Genomic DNA, 11,794 nt, shown 5'->3' with positions numbered 1-11,794 from the left:
AAAGGCTTAGTCATGTCTCTTGACCAAGCAATGAGCTGGTGCCCTGACAATGGCTGTGCATGACCTCATATGACCTCATCCTTGGTCATATGTCCTGATCACCTGACTAGGCTGAGTAAGCAAGATGTTCTAGCAGGTTCCACCATAGAGGTATAAATATAAGGCCTACTCTGCCTGGGGACTGCCTCTTCAGACTTGGTCTCTTAGGATCATCCACAGGTACCTATACTGTAGATAGATCTTAGTCATCAGGTCTACTCCACTTCCTTGTTGCCTGCTTAGACTCTCGGCACTCTTAGGTGAGCAGACTTAGTCAGCCTGTGTTGCCCTAACAGAAGGACAGCAATGGGAGGAGGGGAGATGACAGGGAGGTCAGGAATGGTGTGTAATTGTTCAGCAGCATCTTGGGGAAGGAAATTTGCTCTGATCATTGCCAGCTCTTCCCTACAATAACTTTGACATGATCACTTGTGTGTTGGAGGAGGTGAAGGAGTTTTCAGGTGTTGGAGAATCTCTGTCAGAGAGGAGGGACATGTGTCTTGTGGGGGTGTTGAAGGATGGTGAGTGACACTGGGTTCAGGGTCAGGGAGTTCTGCTGGGGGGCTGTTGCTACTGAGGAGAGTAGAGATCCAATGCTGATAAGGTGTGCACTGCCAAGGTGGGGTTTTCCTTTGGTTTGCCATGAAAATACGAGGAACAGGAGAAAGAAAGAGAGAGTGGAGTTGATGGTGGTAGACAGAGGAAAGTGCAACTTATAGACAGTGATGCACACTAAGGGACAAGGCCACGGAAGATAATGTGCGGCATTAAAGCGGAGCTTGAACCTAAATTTAATTACCCTGCATACAATGGGTCTGAGTATTTAAGACCCTATGCGAAATGAAGCTGTCCTCTCCCGCCGTCCGTAAGAACGCGACTAGGGGATTTGCCTCCACTAGGCTCACCGGGCGCCTGGAATGAGCGTGCGCATAGCAACGGCACCTTGACACCGGTTTACTCCTGCTGATCTCCTTTGCTGTCACCTTTCAACTCAACGTCCATCATGTCTGCTCAAGGTAACCACGAAGACGCCGAGCTTCAGCCCACTTTCGCAGAGGTATCTTGGTCGTGCTGGATGAATTACTACTACTAAGCCTCTTTTAAGGGGTACAAGCCCACTGCAGCCAAGAGCTTGGATGCGTACAGAGAACTTGATAAAGAAGATGAATCTCTCGCACGCTGGAAAGCTTCTCTCGGTATCGGCGCGAATGCCCCTGCCGAAGCTAGTGGTCCCAAGGTCCATGAGCTCAAACTTTCGTTTGTCATTGTCTAATCCCTTGGATAGGTTACCGTGATCAGTCTCACTCTTACCTCCGATTCTCTGTTCAGGCCCATCGTCCTCCATCTCTCCGACAAGGAAAACTTCAAGAAGAATCCTATTACCATCAAGGAAGGTGCCGAATATTCCGTCACCGTCGAATTCAAGGTCAATCACGGCCTGACCACTGGTTTACGGTTCATTCAGGTACGCGCCTCTTAGCTTGATGAACAAGGCAACTCAACTGGCTCCAGGTCGTCAAGCGTGCGGGATTGACCGGTGAGGCTTGTAAGATGCTGTTGTGTTTGCATGCCGATGTAGATTCTTCTAGTCGACCGTCTAGACGCCATGATCGGCTCTTACACTGCGGGTGAAGCTCCCTACCGTAAGCAGATGCACACAGAATCAGCTCCTTCTGGCTTGATTGCTCGGTCGGGCTCCTACACGGCGAGGAGTCGTGTGACCGATGACGACAAGGAAGTCTACGCTGGTGAGTGCCATCAAGATTATGGTTGCAGTAGGGGGGCTAATCGGGATCCAGATTTCGAGTGGGTTTTCAAGCTTGGAAAGGAGTGGTAAGACGAGGTTGAGAATGAACAGAAGCGAGGGTCACGCATTTCCGTTGGTGTACCGTTAAGAATGAGTTGTGCTACATAAATATATACCAAATCATACGTGAAACGTGAAACACAGAGTTTTGGAGCAGAATGCACGCGGGGACGCTGTCAGGGTTGTTCGCGTCTCCGCACTCTTCGACGTGGCGCATGTACCCATCATTAGGCATTATGCATCTCACAGCGACACTACTGTCATTTGCTCTCTTTTCAACTTCTCTTAGCCAGAGCTCACATCGCTCGCCTACCCTTGGTGTTCCCAAGGAGAAATTGTCATCCTATGTTCCAATAGCTGGGTCGAACCCTCCGCAATGGCGATGCCTTGATGGAACGGGTGATCTTCTTCCCTTCTCGGCCGTCAATGACGACTACTGTGACTGCGAAGATGGCAGCGATGAACCAGGTAAGATTATTGGCTAACATAACTTTCTTGCACTGACTGTCTAACTTCAGGTACAAGTGCGTGCAAAGGCGGCTCATTCCACTGCGTCAACGAAGGCCATCTACCCAAAGACATCCCCAACATCAGGGTTAATGACGGACTTTGCGGTCAGCAGCGCTTTTATATTCTTCCATTATGACCTTTGCTTATATTCATTGAAAGACTCTGATTGTTGCGATGGATCAGACGAGGCGCCGGGTGTCTGCCCCAATCGATGTGCTGAGCTCGGTGAGGCGTACAGAAAAACACTCGAGCAAGAGCGCAAGCTTAGGAGAACCGTACGCACGCGCTCGCTGGTGTGATATGTTACTGAATATACAACAAGGGATCCAAAATCCGTTCTACTTACGTGGCATATGCAAAGAAGGAGAAGACGAGGCTCGAACAGGACCTCATCAAGGGCCGGGAGGCGGTCGATAAGGCCATCCTGGAAGAAAAGCGTTTGAAAGGTTTGCCTAGTCTCGTTTTCTGGTGTGCTTTCTAATGACCGTTTATAGCTCTTTTAGATCGTGCAGAATCTACATCAGCCGAAGCTTTGGAATACAAGTTGCAGTCACGTACGGTTCTATCCTCAGCCACCCTCTATCTTTTTTCTAAATTTGATATCAAGCGCTTTACGACTCCTTGCTGGCCCATTCTTCCGCCGTGAAAACTCTCGTGAACAAAGTGGCCGATCTTGAAACCAAAATAGTCACGCTGAAGTCAATTCTTGAAGACCTTGAGAAAGGTCACAACCCTAACTATCAAGACATGGCAGTTCGTGGTGCCATCAAGGGATACCAAGCTTTCCTCGAGAAGGAAAAGATCACGGCATCTGAGACAGAGGAGGAAAGTCCGGAGGAGGCTGTTAAAGAAGAGGATATGGACAAATGGACTGCGGAGGAGCTCAAGCGTCTCGGACAATCGGATTTAACTGAACTTCTTCTGGAGCATGAACACCATCTCGCTGGCTTTGGCAAGTCGGATGATTCTATTCGTGAGTAGATTGGCAGCTGCGCACCCTTGATACTGACGGTCATAAAGTTTTCTCAATTGAGCACTATCTTCCGGAGGCCTGGTTGCCTTACTATCATGAAACCAAGAACATTGTCGTCAGTTGGATGGTCCGGCTTGGTGTGGTTAAAGGGGTGCTGGACTCTTCCGACTCCGATGGTAAGAAATTTGATTTGTTATAGCACCGCTGTCTTACGCCGTTGTAGAAGTAAAACATGCTCGCGCCGCGCACGCCAATGCTCAGAGCGTCACTAGGGAAGCAGAAAAAAGGCTCCAAGATGATGAAGACTTGCTGTACGATCTTGGGGGTTTTTATGGACCTGACGGGGAATGGTTGAAGCTGAAGGATACATGTATCGAGAAGAATACCGGAGAGTAAGCGCGTTAGGACTTGCGCAAACGAGCATCCATTAACGCGGCTCAGGTACACTTATTCGGGCTGCTTCTTTGGACAGGCCACCCAGAAAGGCAACAATGGCGGTGGTGTCCACAATCTTGGGTAAGAAGCGCCTTATTGCACTTCTCCGCGGATTACGCTTATCACGAAGCAGGCGCTTCTCAGATTGGAACGCTGATGCCAAAGAAGGAACGATGGAATATTACTCCTCTCAAATGTATGAGCATGGTGCCAGGTGCTGGAACGGCCCGGAGCGGAGTGTGAAGGTGCGTCTATGACGTTTCCCCATTCGCTGACAGTATTTATTATAACACTCATTAGCTCGTTCTCACATGCGGGACGGAAAATGCGCTTCTCTCGGTCGCAGAACCTGAGAAGTGCGAATACATGTTCGAAGCAACCACCCCTGCTCTATGCTGGCCATTGGAGACCGAGGCGCAAACGAAAGATGAGCTGTAGAGACAGATATAGAATTAGCGCTATAGCATGAATCTAGCCGATTCCGTTTTGCAGGAGAAAGTATTATGTGCGGAGGGGGATGCGTGCTGTACAGGCATGCGATGCGCAGAAGAGGGAACACACGGAGCCCAACAAGACAGAGACAGAAGATGAGTGACGAGAGAGAGGAAGAGGAAAACGACTAGCGAGGTGCATCAAGCAGCGCTCGAAGGAGATATAATGTACCATTATGTACCATGGCATTCAGTGTCCGTTATTGTCCCCTATCAGCGATCCTTGCATGGTCCCGGATATCGTATACCGGCGTGCCCGTAGCAGTCGAGGCTTCAGACGCACTGGAGGAATGCAGTCGTACAGTCTCTTCTCCATCTTCCTCCGGCTCGTCGTCCTCTGGTTCGTCCTCCTCATGCTCATCAACATCCATTCTTTCTGCATCCATTCCTTCCGGCGCCGAATGCTCCACCAAGTTGTACTCACGAACTTGCTCTTTTGGCTCCTGTGATTGGAGTGCGTCCGGAGGGGTAGGCGGCAAGAGTGACGCCAGTGTGTGAGCGTTTTGTAGCCGCTGGCGGTTCGTCGAATAGTGCACGAGTCGGTCGCCGTAACTCTGCATTTCTTCTATGGCTATATGCAGGTGGAAATCATTGAGCAGTAAAAAATGCAGCTCGAGTTGGTTAAGTTCGGCTTGAGGTAAGCCACCAACCTGGGGATGAAGTTAGTACGTGCACTTAGTAAGCGGAGATGTATGCGCGCCTTTGCATAACGAGAGTTTGTGTAAAACACATCACTCCAAAACTTGCTTGCAACAGTGACTCCGGCGATGATCAATCGATGCACATTGTAGCTGTCTATCGCGAAGGCTTTTCCGGTCAAGTCTAGTGCAAGCTTGCTCATCCGATCGAAGTAGACAAGGAGCGACAAGAATACATCGTTTGGTGCCGGACAATACTTCAAGATACGCAGCAGATACGCTTCGATGGTTATGGCTGGCACGTTACGTGCATGGAAAGTGAGTAGAGAAGACGGGCTCAATTTGGAACGAGCGGCTGAACTCAAGTACGAGGCCTCGCTTGTCGTCGGTGAGGTTACCATGGATCCCTGCGTGACGGGTCGCGAACGAAGTTGCGAGGAAGACGGGGGTGAGGTATGTCTAGATGACCGTGCTATAGGCGGAGAACGAGAGGCAGGGGGCGAGGGAAAGGGAGACGACGCGCGAAGAGCATCGTTGGCAGTAGATATCTGACTGAGTAGGGCGGCAAGGAGCTTCATGAGATCGACAGAAGGAAATTTGGCAATGTCCAAACGGGGACATTCAGAAGATGGCGGGGGTGTGTTTGACGATGAGGCGGTGATCGGAGGGCGGGGTTGAGGCAGCCGTGCTGCCGCGTCCTCGCTCATTCGAATTGCCTCTGCAGGAGCTATCGGATGGCTTGGTTGTGATTGAGACTGGGACTGAGAGTTTGCCGGTGTCGGTAGGGGGGCATCCGGCGTGCGCTGAGCCCTTGAAGAGACGCGAGAGATAGACGAGGACGCGCCAGTGCTTGATGGCGTGCGCTTTACCTGAGAGCGCGTCCTTGTCATTGAGTTGCGAACCGAGTCTCTCGAGCTCGAGTCTATGTTCTCTGGTGATTTTGGCAGTTTTTGAGATGACGATGGAGGGTAGTAGTAGTTGTACGAAGCGGGATTGAAAGGGGAAGAGAAGTGATTCTGGGATGGTGCTGCGGATAGCATTCGGTGTGTTTCGGTGGGTGGTGGTTACTGACAAATGGCAGTATATTGAGTTGACAGTAGTAAAAGGTTTTTAGTTGCCAGTAGAAAGATAGACAACGAGCAGAGAGTGAATGAGTTATAGAGGGAGATATTGAGGGGAGAAAGGAGGAGAGGAGGAGGAGGAGGAGGAGAGAGAGAAGAAGAGGCGGTTGTCCAGCACAAATAAAGAGGAGGAGGAGGGGGGCATGCTCTCTTACTGAGTGGCTCGTCTCTCTGCCTCATTTGCCTCCGTGTCACCGCCTTCTCATGCACTCACACACACAACAGGACACACGTTTCTCTTTTTACACCGTGCGTGTGTTGCCTATCTCCACCCTCTTCATAACATTTCTTTTCGCTTTTTGCCGATTAAAATTATGTATTCCCGCATCGCACGGTCATTGCCATCAACATCAACAAGATATGCAACGTATGCTTCACCTCGTTACTCACTCAAATGGGCATCGCCTGATCTCACTCATTCCTCTCTTCACCAGGCGGACATGGCCGCTAGCGCGACGTTACATGGCCACAGCCGCACCAGAGCCTTCAACGTCCACCGCACCCCCGCCACCAGCACTCAACGCAGGCAGCGCAAAAGTACAGAGGATAGTAGATGACATCGCTGCATTAACCCTGCTCGAGGCAGCTGACCTCGTCAGCCAGCTCAAGGTCCGCCCTATCCATTCTATCAATAGCTATCATCTCATTGGCTCACCTTTTTAGACACGGCTAAACATCCAGGAAATCGCAATGCCCGCTGCGTCTGCGGGACCGGCAGCAGTTGCAGCCGCCCCTGTCGAGGCTGCTGAGGAAGAAAAGCCAAAGGAGAAGACGATCTTCAGCGTCAAGCTCGAAAAGTTCGACGCCGCTTCAAAGGCAAAGATCATCAAGGAGATAAAGGCTATCGTGCCAAATATGAACCTGGTGGAGGTGCGTGACCTATGTCCCTCCTGATAAGATGTCTCATACCTCGTTCAGGCAAAGAAATTCGTCGAGTCTGCACCAAAAGTGATCAAGGAGAACGTGCCCAAGGAGGAGGCTGAGAAGCTCAAGAAAACATTCACCGACCTCGGTGCGACGATCGTCTTGGAATGATCTAGTCACAACGTACACCGTACCAATATAAATGCATAATCTCCATCTCAGGCACACACCAAATCAATCAAGGAAACCAAAAGATGCAATGAATTCGCGTGATCTTACTGTGAATATGCTACAATACATCAGGCTCGCCGCCATGGACACCTATGGATAAAGCGAAGAGACGGAGGGACGCGAGAAGATGCTAGTAGTCCAATGATAGTCGCCTAATCATCCGACAGATAACGATATTCAAACCGGAAGTCGCTCTTCTTCCTCTGACACCAGGAGTTTTCCCAGTCGAAGTAGACATACACTCCCTGCTCGTACTCGTCCGTTATTGCTTGAGGCTCCTGATGACGCTGGAACCATGTCAGATATTGCTTGTGGAATCGCCACGATTGGCGCTTAAGCTCCTGCGCCGCTAGATACTGCTGATACGTCCCGGGCTTGTAGTAAAATGCGAAGAACAGAGTCTCGACGTCTGCGCTGCTGTAGATTCGGGGCTCGCTCAGAACCGGAGGTGGGTTCTGGGGATAGTACTCCGGTGTGCGGAACGTATTACGAGGCTTGTAGTACGACGGCCTCTCCGAGTCCTTGGGTTGCGGCATCGATGCGAACCCATGATCGAGTACTCGTGTAATTTGCTCCGGATTTGCCATTCGCCGAAGTGCTGAAAAAAATCAGACGATGCATATACACGTACAAGGAAAGAACACGCACATTTCCCCTTTGCGGCCTCGAAAGAGGACACGAGATCTGATAACGACGCAGGATACCTCGAGCTGGCTGCGGACGTCGTCCTTGCAGGCGGTGCCTGTTGAGGTGCTGCCGCAGACGTCGGACGGCTAACAGGAGCTTGCCTGGCAGCAGTCTCATTCATCTTCGTGCTTGCTCCGAACTGCGGTTGGACACTTGGAGGTCGTGGTGATGACCGGTCAGACGGTATGGGCAGTGGTAGTTGAGGAGGAACGTATGATGGTGGCGCAGGAGATGCAACTGCCGCGTTACTCGTAGGAAGGCTTGGTTGTGCGGCGGAGGTTCCGTTGGTCGCTGAGAGCGGCGAGGGCTGAATAGAGAAGTCATCAGTGTTGATGAATAAATTGTTTCCGCAGATCGACTCACCCCATTGACTTGTGCGGGTGCTGGTGCTGCTGAGGGGACTTGTGATAGAGCTGACGCTGTGGAGCGAGGTTAGAATACGAAATGATTATTCAGTAGAACTCAACGCTTACAGGGTGAATCGGTTGCTCCATCCACATCCCGCAGCTGCTGTACAGGTGACATTCCTATCTGCATGCTTACTGGTGACGACAGGTACGATGCCGTGCTCATTGGCGGTGGTGTCGCTCTTGATAATTGGCTTGGCGGTATGGATGAAGGCACTGGACTTGGTGCAGACAGTGACGGTTGCGTGAGACTCGGTGACGGAGGTAGCGCAGGCGATGGTTCGGACGTCTCTGAAGGCTCAGGTGCTTTGGATGCTACAGACGCGGCTGGTGGTACTGCCGATGATACTGATGGTGCGGTGCTGGCTGGCGTAGCTGGAGGAACAGATGCTGCCACTGCTGCAGAATATCGTATCGGTGGTAGTGGCGGTATCGCAGGTTTTGGCGCTGTTGCTATCGGCACCCCAGATTTTACGGCTGCAGACATGGGTTGGGCGGTAAAATTTGGCGCTGGAGGTAACTTGGGAGCTTCTGATTTCTCCAAAGTCATACGACGCAGCAATATGCTCTTCTTTGCTGTCGGACTCGACTCCTCCTTCTTATTGCTGCCTGTAGAAGACTCTTCGTCGACGGTTGACTTGCGGGGCATCCCATTGTCCCGTATGGGTGTTCGCTGTGCCGCTGTAGGTTCTGTGGTGCGGTCAGATATCCGCAAAATCAACACATGTATGAGGCTCACCCTCTGCCATTGACTCCGTATCATGACTGCTTTGGAGATCATCTTGTCCCATACCAAGCTTCTCCTCCTCCTCATGCAGATTAAGGTCGTCATAAATACCATCATCCTCTTCAAAGTCCTCCTCCTGTGGGCCAGTGAGATCTGGCTGCAGTCAGTTAGGACAGAACACACCGTATTGCTTTGCACGAAGTATGATATATCCTCTTTGAGTGCTTGGACCTTATCTGCTGGTAATGTGCCATTCTCCAGTAATCGCAGTACGATCTCCATGCGCCCGAGATGCCATTGTCTCCGCGTATTCAGGTCATCCAGCTCCTTTTGCCTATCATCCCCCCCGGTTTTCTTCTTTTTCGCCCCGCCTGATAGTGCCTCAATCTCTGCCTCTGTTTGCTCGATCTGTCGTTGCAGGTCCTCGACCATCGCTGATAGCCATTGTGATGCCTCCAACTTCTCCTTTTCTCTTGGATCGAGCTTCTGTGCTGCACTGAGGCCTTCCTTTGAGAATGCTTTCGTCTTCATCTCCTTCTCGCAGGCTTTGAACCGCTCCATTTGCTACCAGCAACAGTCAGCACTGCCGAACTGACGGGGACGCGGCACCACTTCTGTCTGAGCAGCGCGCCGCTCAGGTGGATAGTACCCACTGTTTCTATGAGCTTTCGGTTTTCGAGTAATGCTGACTTGTCCTTGATCTCATTGCTCGCTAACCATGTCTTGATCTGATCTCGTAGACGCTGGAGCTTCTTGATGTGCTGCTTGAGTTCACCTTCGAGCTTCTCTTTCTGTGTTTGACTTGTTGATGCTTGCATCTTCTCGTATACACCTTCGAATAGTTCGACACCTTCCGCTACCCGTTTTAGGGTACGGTCTATTTCCGCTATGGAATTGCATGTAGCGTGTCAGCGCAACGCAAGGGTACTGACCATGACAGTGACGCACATTGCAACTTTCGAGCTGCCATATCGAGAGCACAGAGGTAGCTGTTCCAGCGTGGTGAAAAGCAATATTTGTTGATATTTGTTGACAGTTAGTCGAAAGTGTACAAAGAAGAGAAGGAGACGCTGAAGCTGCAAGCCCTGTTCCTTTGATGCGAGTGGCCCAATTGAGGTGTCTCTGACAAGCCAGACGTGATTTGATCCCGCTGGCCTCTCGGAGCTTTTTTGAACATTCCAGGCGCCGTGCAGGAACCTATCCAAACTTGGCATCCGCTTCTTCAATCAACAATTTACTTTGTTCCTTCTCCCTTCCATGCTTCCCGATGAATGAAGAAGAACAAAAGAGAATAATTCGCTTGCACATCATGTAGTGTTCGTACAATGACACAAGTCATACTACAGAAGCATCTCGATAACCCAGACAATGTCAATCACCCTCTTCCTTTATACTCTTGCAGCCCTGAACATACAACTAGTCGTGACTATACGATAACCTCAGGAGCGACGGAGCTGTCGCTGTAGACCTGCCGCCTGAGATCGTCTGCGAGAGGCCCCATAACACGGTCAAACGCATCACGTGGCATCGAGACGACGCGCAAACCCTGATACAAGCGAGCGTCAGGACTTCCTGTAGCTACAACGCTGGCTGCACGAGGCTCGTTACGGAGCAGAGCCAGTTCTGTGCAACCAAGTCAGTTTGTCTAGTCCCCGTATTCATGAGAATAGACCAACCGCCAAAGAAATCGCCTTTCTTGTATAGCTTGACTGTACGCCTCTCCGTCCTTCCGTCCTCGCCCACAACATCCTTGACTGCAGCTGCGTTGCCCATCTCGACGATATAGAACCGATCGCCAATGTCGCCTTGCCTGATGACAATGTCGCCCTTCTGGAAGACGAAAGTATCGAGGCAATCAGCGATCTTGTAGCGTTCATACTGGCTTAGACTACGGAAGATAGGAACTGTGCTGAGGAATTGGTCGTACATCCGACGCTTCCTGAAAGCCGTGTCCATGAGGATGGTACGGAATGTGATGCGGTCGAGTGCCCATAAGATACAGGGAGTGATGGAAACGACAGTTGCAGCGCGAGTCACATTGTACATGAGGGCGAGTTCACCGAAAGATCCACTAGGCCCGACCTTCTGTACGAGCTTGCCGTAGCCATCGCGAGAGTAAACCTCCTCGGTCGTGTTGGGAGGGTATGCTTCACCGTCCCCCTGTTCATCGCGCTCGTCAAAGCTCGAAATGAAAATCTCCAAATTCCCGCTCTCCACGACATAGAAGAGGTTGCCAGCATCGCCCTGCTTGATGATCACTTCTCCTGCCTTTGTGTGCACTTCCTTGAAGGCGCCGTACACAGAGACCTCTTGCTCGGGATCAAGATCCTTGAATAACCATGCCTTCGAGATGCTGTCCTTGATACGTTTGAGCTGCTCTGGTGTCTTTTCGTAAAACGGGAGAATCGGCTTCTGACCCCCGGGCGGGAGGCTGATCGATTCGGCAGAGACGGAGCCTCGACGGCCCTGAACGAATCCTGCTTGACTTGGAGAGGGAGGGACGCCAGCGATGCGGGTGGGTAGACCGCTCAGACCTTGCTGGAACGCGCTGACAAAGGGGTAGGGAGCATGTACCGTCATTGTAGGGGTGCGAGGGATAGCCATAGTGAGACGAAGATATCGAAGTAGTAGAGAGGGACGATTGCGAAGAGGGCGCGGAACCGGCCAGGGAGGAAGAGGGGAGAGAACGAAACAGCCAACGAGGAAGAAGGATGGAGGAGAAATAGAGGAAAGGAGGCTCGCTCGCCAGTGCAGGCCTTTCCGCAAGTTGCTCGTAACGGGGGCTACGACTTTGTTTGAACCAGATAGGGTCTTCCAGAAGATCAAGTTGATTGAGCGTGATCAAGGAACAAAGGCGGGTTGCT

The 11,794-nt window shown here is 51.2% G+C and overlaps 6 protein-coding genes across 6 annotated transcripts; 3 read left to right on the top strand and 3 right to left on the bottom strand.

Annotated features, from left to right (window-relative positions):
• Positions 1-925: 925 nt before the first annotated feature.
• Positions 926-1,984, top strand: DACRYDRAFT_25081 (E set domain-containing protein). The gene is made up of 6 exons (XM_040773999.1): positions 926-1,096; positions 1,145-1,276; positions 1,325-1,504; positions 1,552-1,576; positions 1,629-1,787; positions 1,839-1,984. Exons 1-6 carry the CDS (start codon positions 1,043-1,045, stop codon positions 1,874-1,876), a joined length of 588 nt encoding a protein of 195 aa, XP_040624642.1. The 5' UTR covers positions 926-1,042; the 3' UTR covers positions 1,877-1,984.
• Positions 1,985-2,060: 76 nt separating this feature from the next.
• On the top strand, positions 2,061-4,231 carry DACRYDRAFT_25080 (uncharacterized protein). Its single transcript, XM_040773998.1, has 11 exons — positions 2,061-2,314; positions 2,365-2,460; positions 2,516-2,631; positions 2,679-2,802; positions 2,851-2,910; positions 2,964-3,329; positions 3,377-3,505; positions 3,553-3,721; positions 3,771-3,845; positions 3,898-4,009; positions 4,065-4,231. The coding sequence occupies exons 1-11, from the start codon at positions 2,083-2,085 to the stop codon at positions 4,200-4,202; spliced, it is 1,617 nt and encodes a 538-aa protein (XP_040624641.1). The 5' UTR covers positions 2,061-2,082; the 3' UTR covers positions 4,203-4,231.
• A 2-nt stretch (positions 4,232-4,233) lies between these two features.
• Positions 4,234-6,085, bottom strand: DACRYDRAFT_25079 (cyclin-domain-containing protein). Its single transcript, XM_040773997.1, has 2 exons — positions 4,956-6,085; positions 4,234-4,905 (listed from the first exon to the last, which is right to left on the bottom strand). Exons 1-2 carry the CDS (start codon positions 5,931-5,933, stop codon positions 4,456-4,458), a joined length of 1,428 nt encoding a protein of 475 aa, XP_040624640.1. The 5' UTR covers positions 5,934-6,085; the 3' UTR covers positions 4,234-4,455.
• A 186-nt stretch (positions 6,086-6,271) lies between these two features.
• Positions 6,272-7,100, top strand: DACRYDRAFT_25078 (ClpS-like protein). Its single transcript, XM_040773996.1, has 4 exons — positions 6,272-6,381; positions 6,449-6,623; positions 6,678-6,884; positions 6,933-7,100. Exons 2-4 carry the CDS (start codon positions 6,477-6,479, stop codon positions 7,047-7,049), a joined length of 471 nt encoding a protein of 156 aa, XP_040624639.1. The 5' UTR covers positions 6,272-6,381; positions 6,449-6,476; the 3' UTR covers positions 7,050-7,100.
• A 34-nt stretch (positions 7,101-7,134) lies between these two features.
• DACRYDRAFT_25076 (uncharacterized protein) lies at positions 7,135-10,056 on the bottom strand. Its single transcript, XM_040773995.1, has 7 exons — positions 9,584-10,056; positions 9,114-9,494; positions 8,943-9,066; positions 8,270-8,893; positions 8,160-8,215; positions 7,758-8,103; positions 7,135-7,707 (listed from the first exon to the last, which is right to left on the bottom strand). Exons 1-7 carry the CDS (start codon positions 9,746-9,748, stop codon positions 7,262-7,264), a joined length of 2,142 nt encoding a protein of 713 aa, XP_040624638.1. The 5' UTR covers positions 9,749-10,056; the 3' UTR covers positions 7,135-7,261.
• A 300-nt stretch (positions 10,057-10,356) lies between these two features.
• DACRYDRAFT_59056 (camp-dependent protein kinase regulatory subunit) lies at positions 10,357-11,510 on the bottom strand (the record flags this gene model as incomplete). Its single annotated transcript, XM_040775536.1, has 2 exons — positions 10,357-10,553; positions 10,607-11,510. 2 exons carry the CDS (start codon positions 11,508-11,510, stop codon positions 10,357-10,359), a joined length of 1,101 nt encoding a protein of 366 aa, XP_040624637.1.
• Positions 11,511-11,794: the final 284 nt, after the last annotated feature.

Source organism: Dacryopinax primogenitus, assembly GCF_000292625.1.
Source record: "Dacryopinax primogenitus strain DJM-731 SS1 chromosome Unknown DACRYscaffold_22, whole genome shotgun sequence".
Lineage (NCBI taxonomy): Eukaryota > Fungi > Basidiomycota > Dacrymycetes > Dacrymycetales > Dacrymycetaceae > Dacryopinax > Dacryopinax primogenitus.
Note: the sequence above shows the minus strand (reverse complement) of the source record. Positions and strands in the feature narration are given on the sequence as shown.

Excerpts from the sequence above, each read along its gene's own strand:
- DACRYDRAFT_25081 (XM_040773999.1), top strand. The coding sequence starts at position 1,043 with ATGTCTGCTCAAGGTAACCACGAAGACGCCGAGCTTCAGCCCACTTTC. Across the intron at positions 1,277-1,324 it reads CCGAAGCTAGTGGTCCCAAG|GTTACCGTGATCAGTCTCAC; the intron begins GTCCATGAGCTC and ends TCCCTTGGATAG. Across the intron at positions 1,505-1,551 it reads CTGGTTTACGGTTCATTCAG|GTCGTCAAGCGTGCGGGATT; the intron begins GTACGCGCCTCT and ends AACTGGCTCCAG.
- DACRYDRAFT_25076 (XM_040773995.1), bottom strand. The coding sequence starts at position 9,748 with ATGCAAGCATCAACAAGTCAAACACAGAAAGAGAAGCTCGAAGGTGAA. Across the intron at positions 8,894-8,942 it reads TACGGAGTCAATGGCAGAGG|AACCTACAGCGGCACAGCGA; the intron begins GTGAGCCTCATA and ends ACCGCACCACAG. Across the intron at positions 7,708-7,757 it reads CGAGGCCGCAAAGGGGAAAT|CACTTCGGCGAATGGCAAAT; the intron begins GTGCGTGTTCTT and ends GATTTTTTTCAG.
- DACRYDRAFT_25080 (XM_040773998.1), top strand. The coding sequence starts at position 2,083 with ATGCATCTCACAGCGACACTACTGTCATTTGCTCTCTTTTCAACTTCT. Across the intron at positions 3,506-3,552 it reads GGACTCTTCCGACTCCGATG|AAGTAAAACATGCTCGCGCC; the intron begins GTAAGAAATTTG and ends ACGCCGTTGTAG. Across the intron at positions 4,010-4,064 it reads GCCCGGAGCGGAGTGTGAAG|CTCGTTCTCACATGCGGGAC; the intron begins GTGCGTCTATGA and ends AACACTCATTAG.
- DACRYDRAFT_25078 (XM_040773996.1), top strand. The coding sequence starts at position 6,477 with ATGGCCACAGCCGCACCAGAGCCTTCAACGTCCACCGCACCCCCGCCA. Across the intron at positions 6,624-6,677 it reads ACCTCGTCAGCCAGCTCAAG|ACACGGCTAAACATCCAGGA; the intron begins GTCCGCCCTATC and ends TCACCTTTTTAG. Across the intron at positions 6,885-6,932 it reads CAAATATGAACCTGGTGGAG|GCAAAGAAATTCGTCGAGTC; the intron begins GTGCGTGACCTA and ends TACCTCGTTCAG.
- DACRYDRAFT_25079 (XM_040773997.1), bottom strand. The coding sequence starts at position 5,933 with ATGCTATCCGCAGCACCATCCCAGAATCACTTCTCTTCCCCTTTCAAT. Across the intron at positions 4,906-4,955 it reads CAAACTCTCGTTATGCAAAG|GTTGGTGGCTTACCTCAAGC; the intron begins GCGCGCATACAT and ends CTTCATCCCCAG.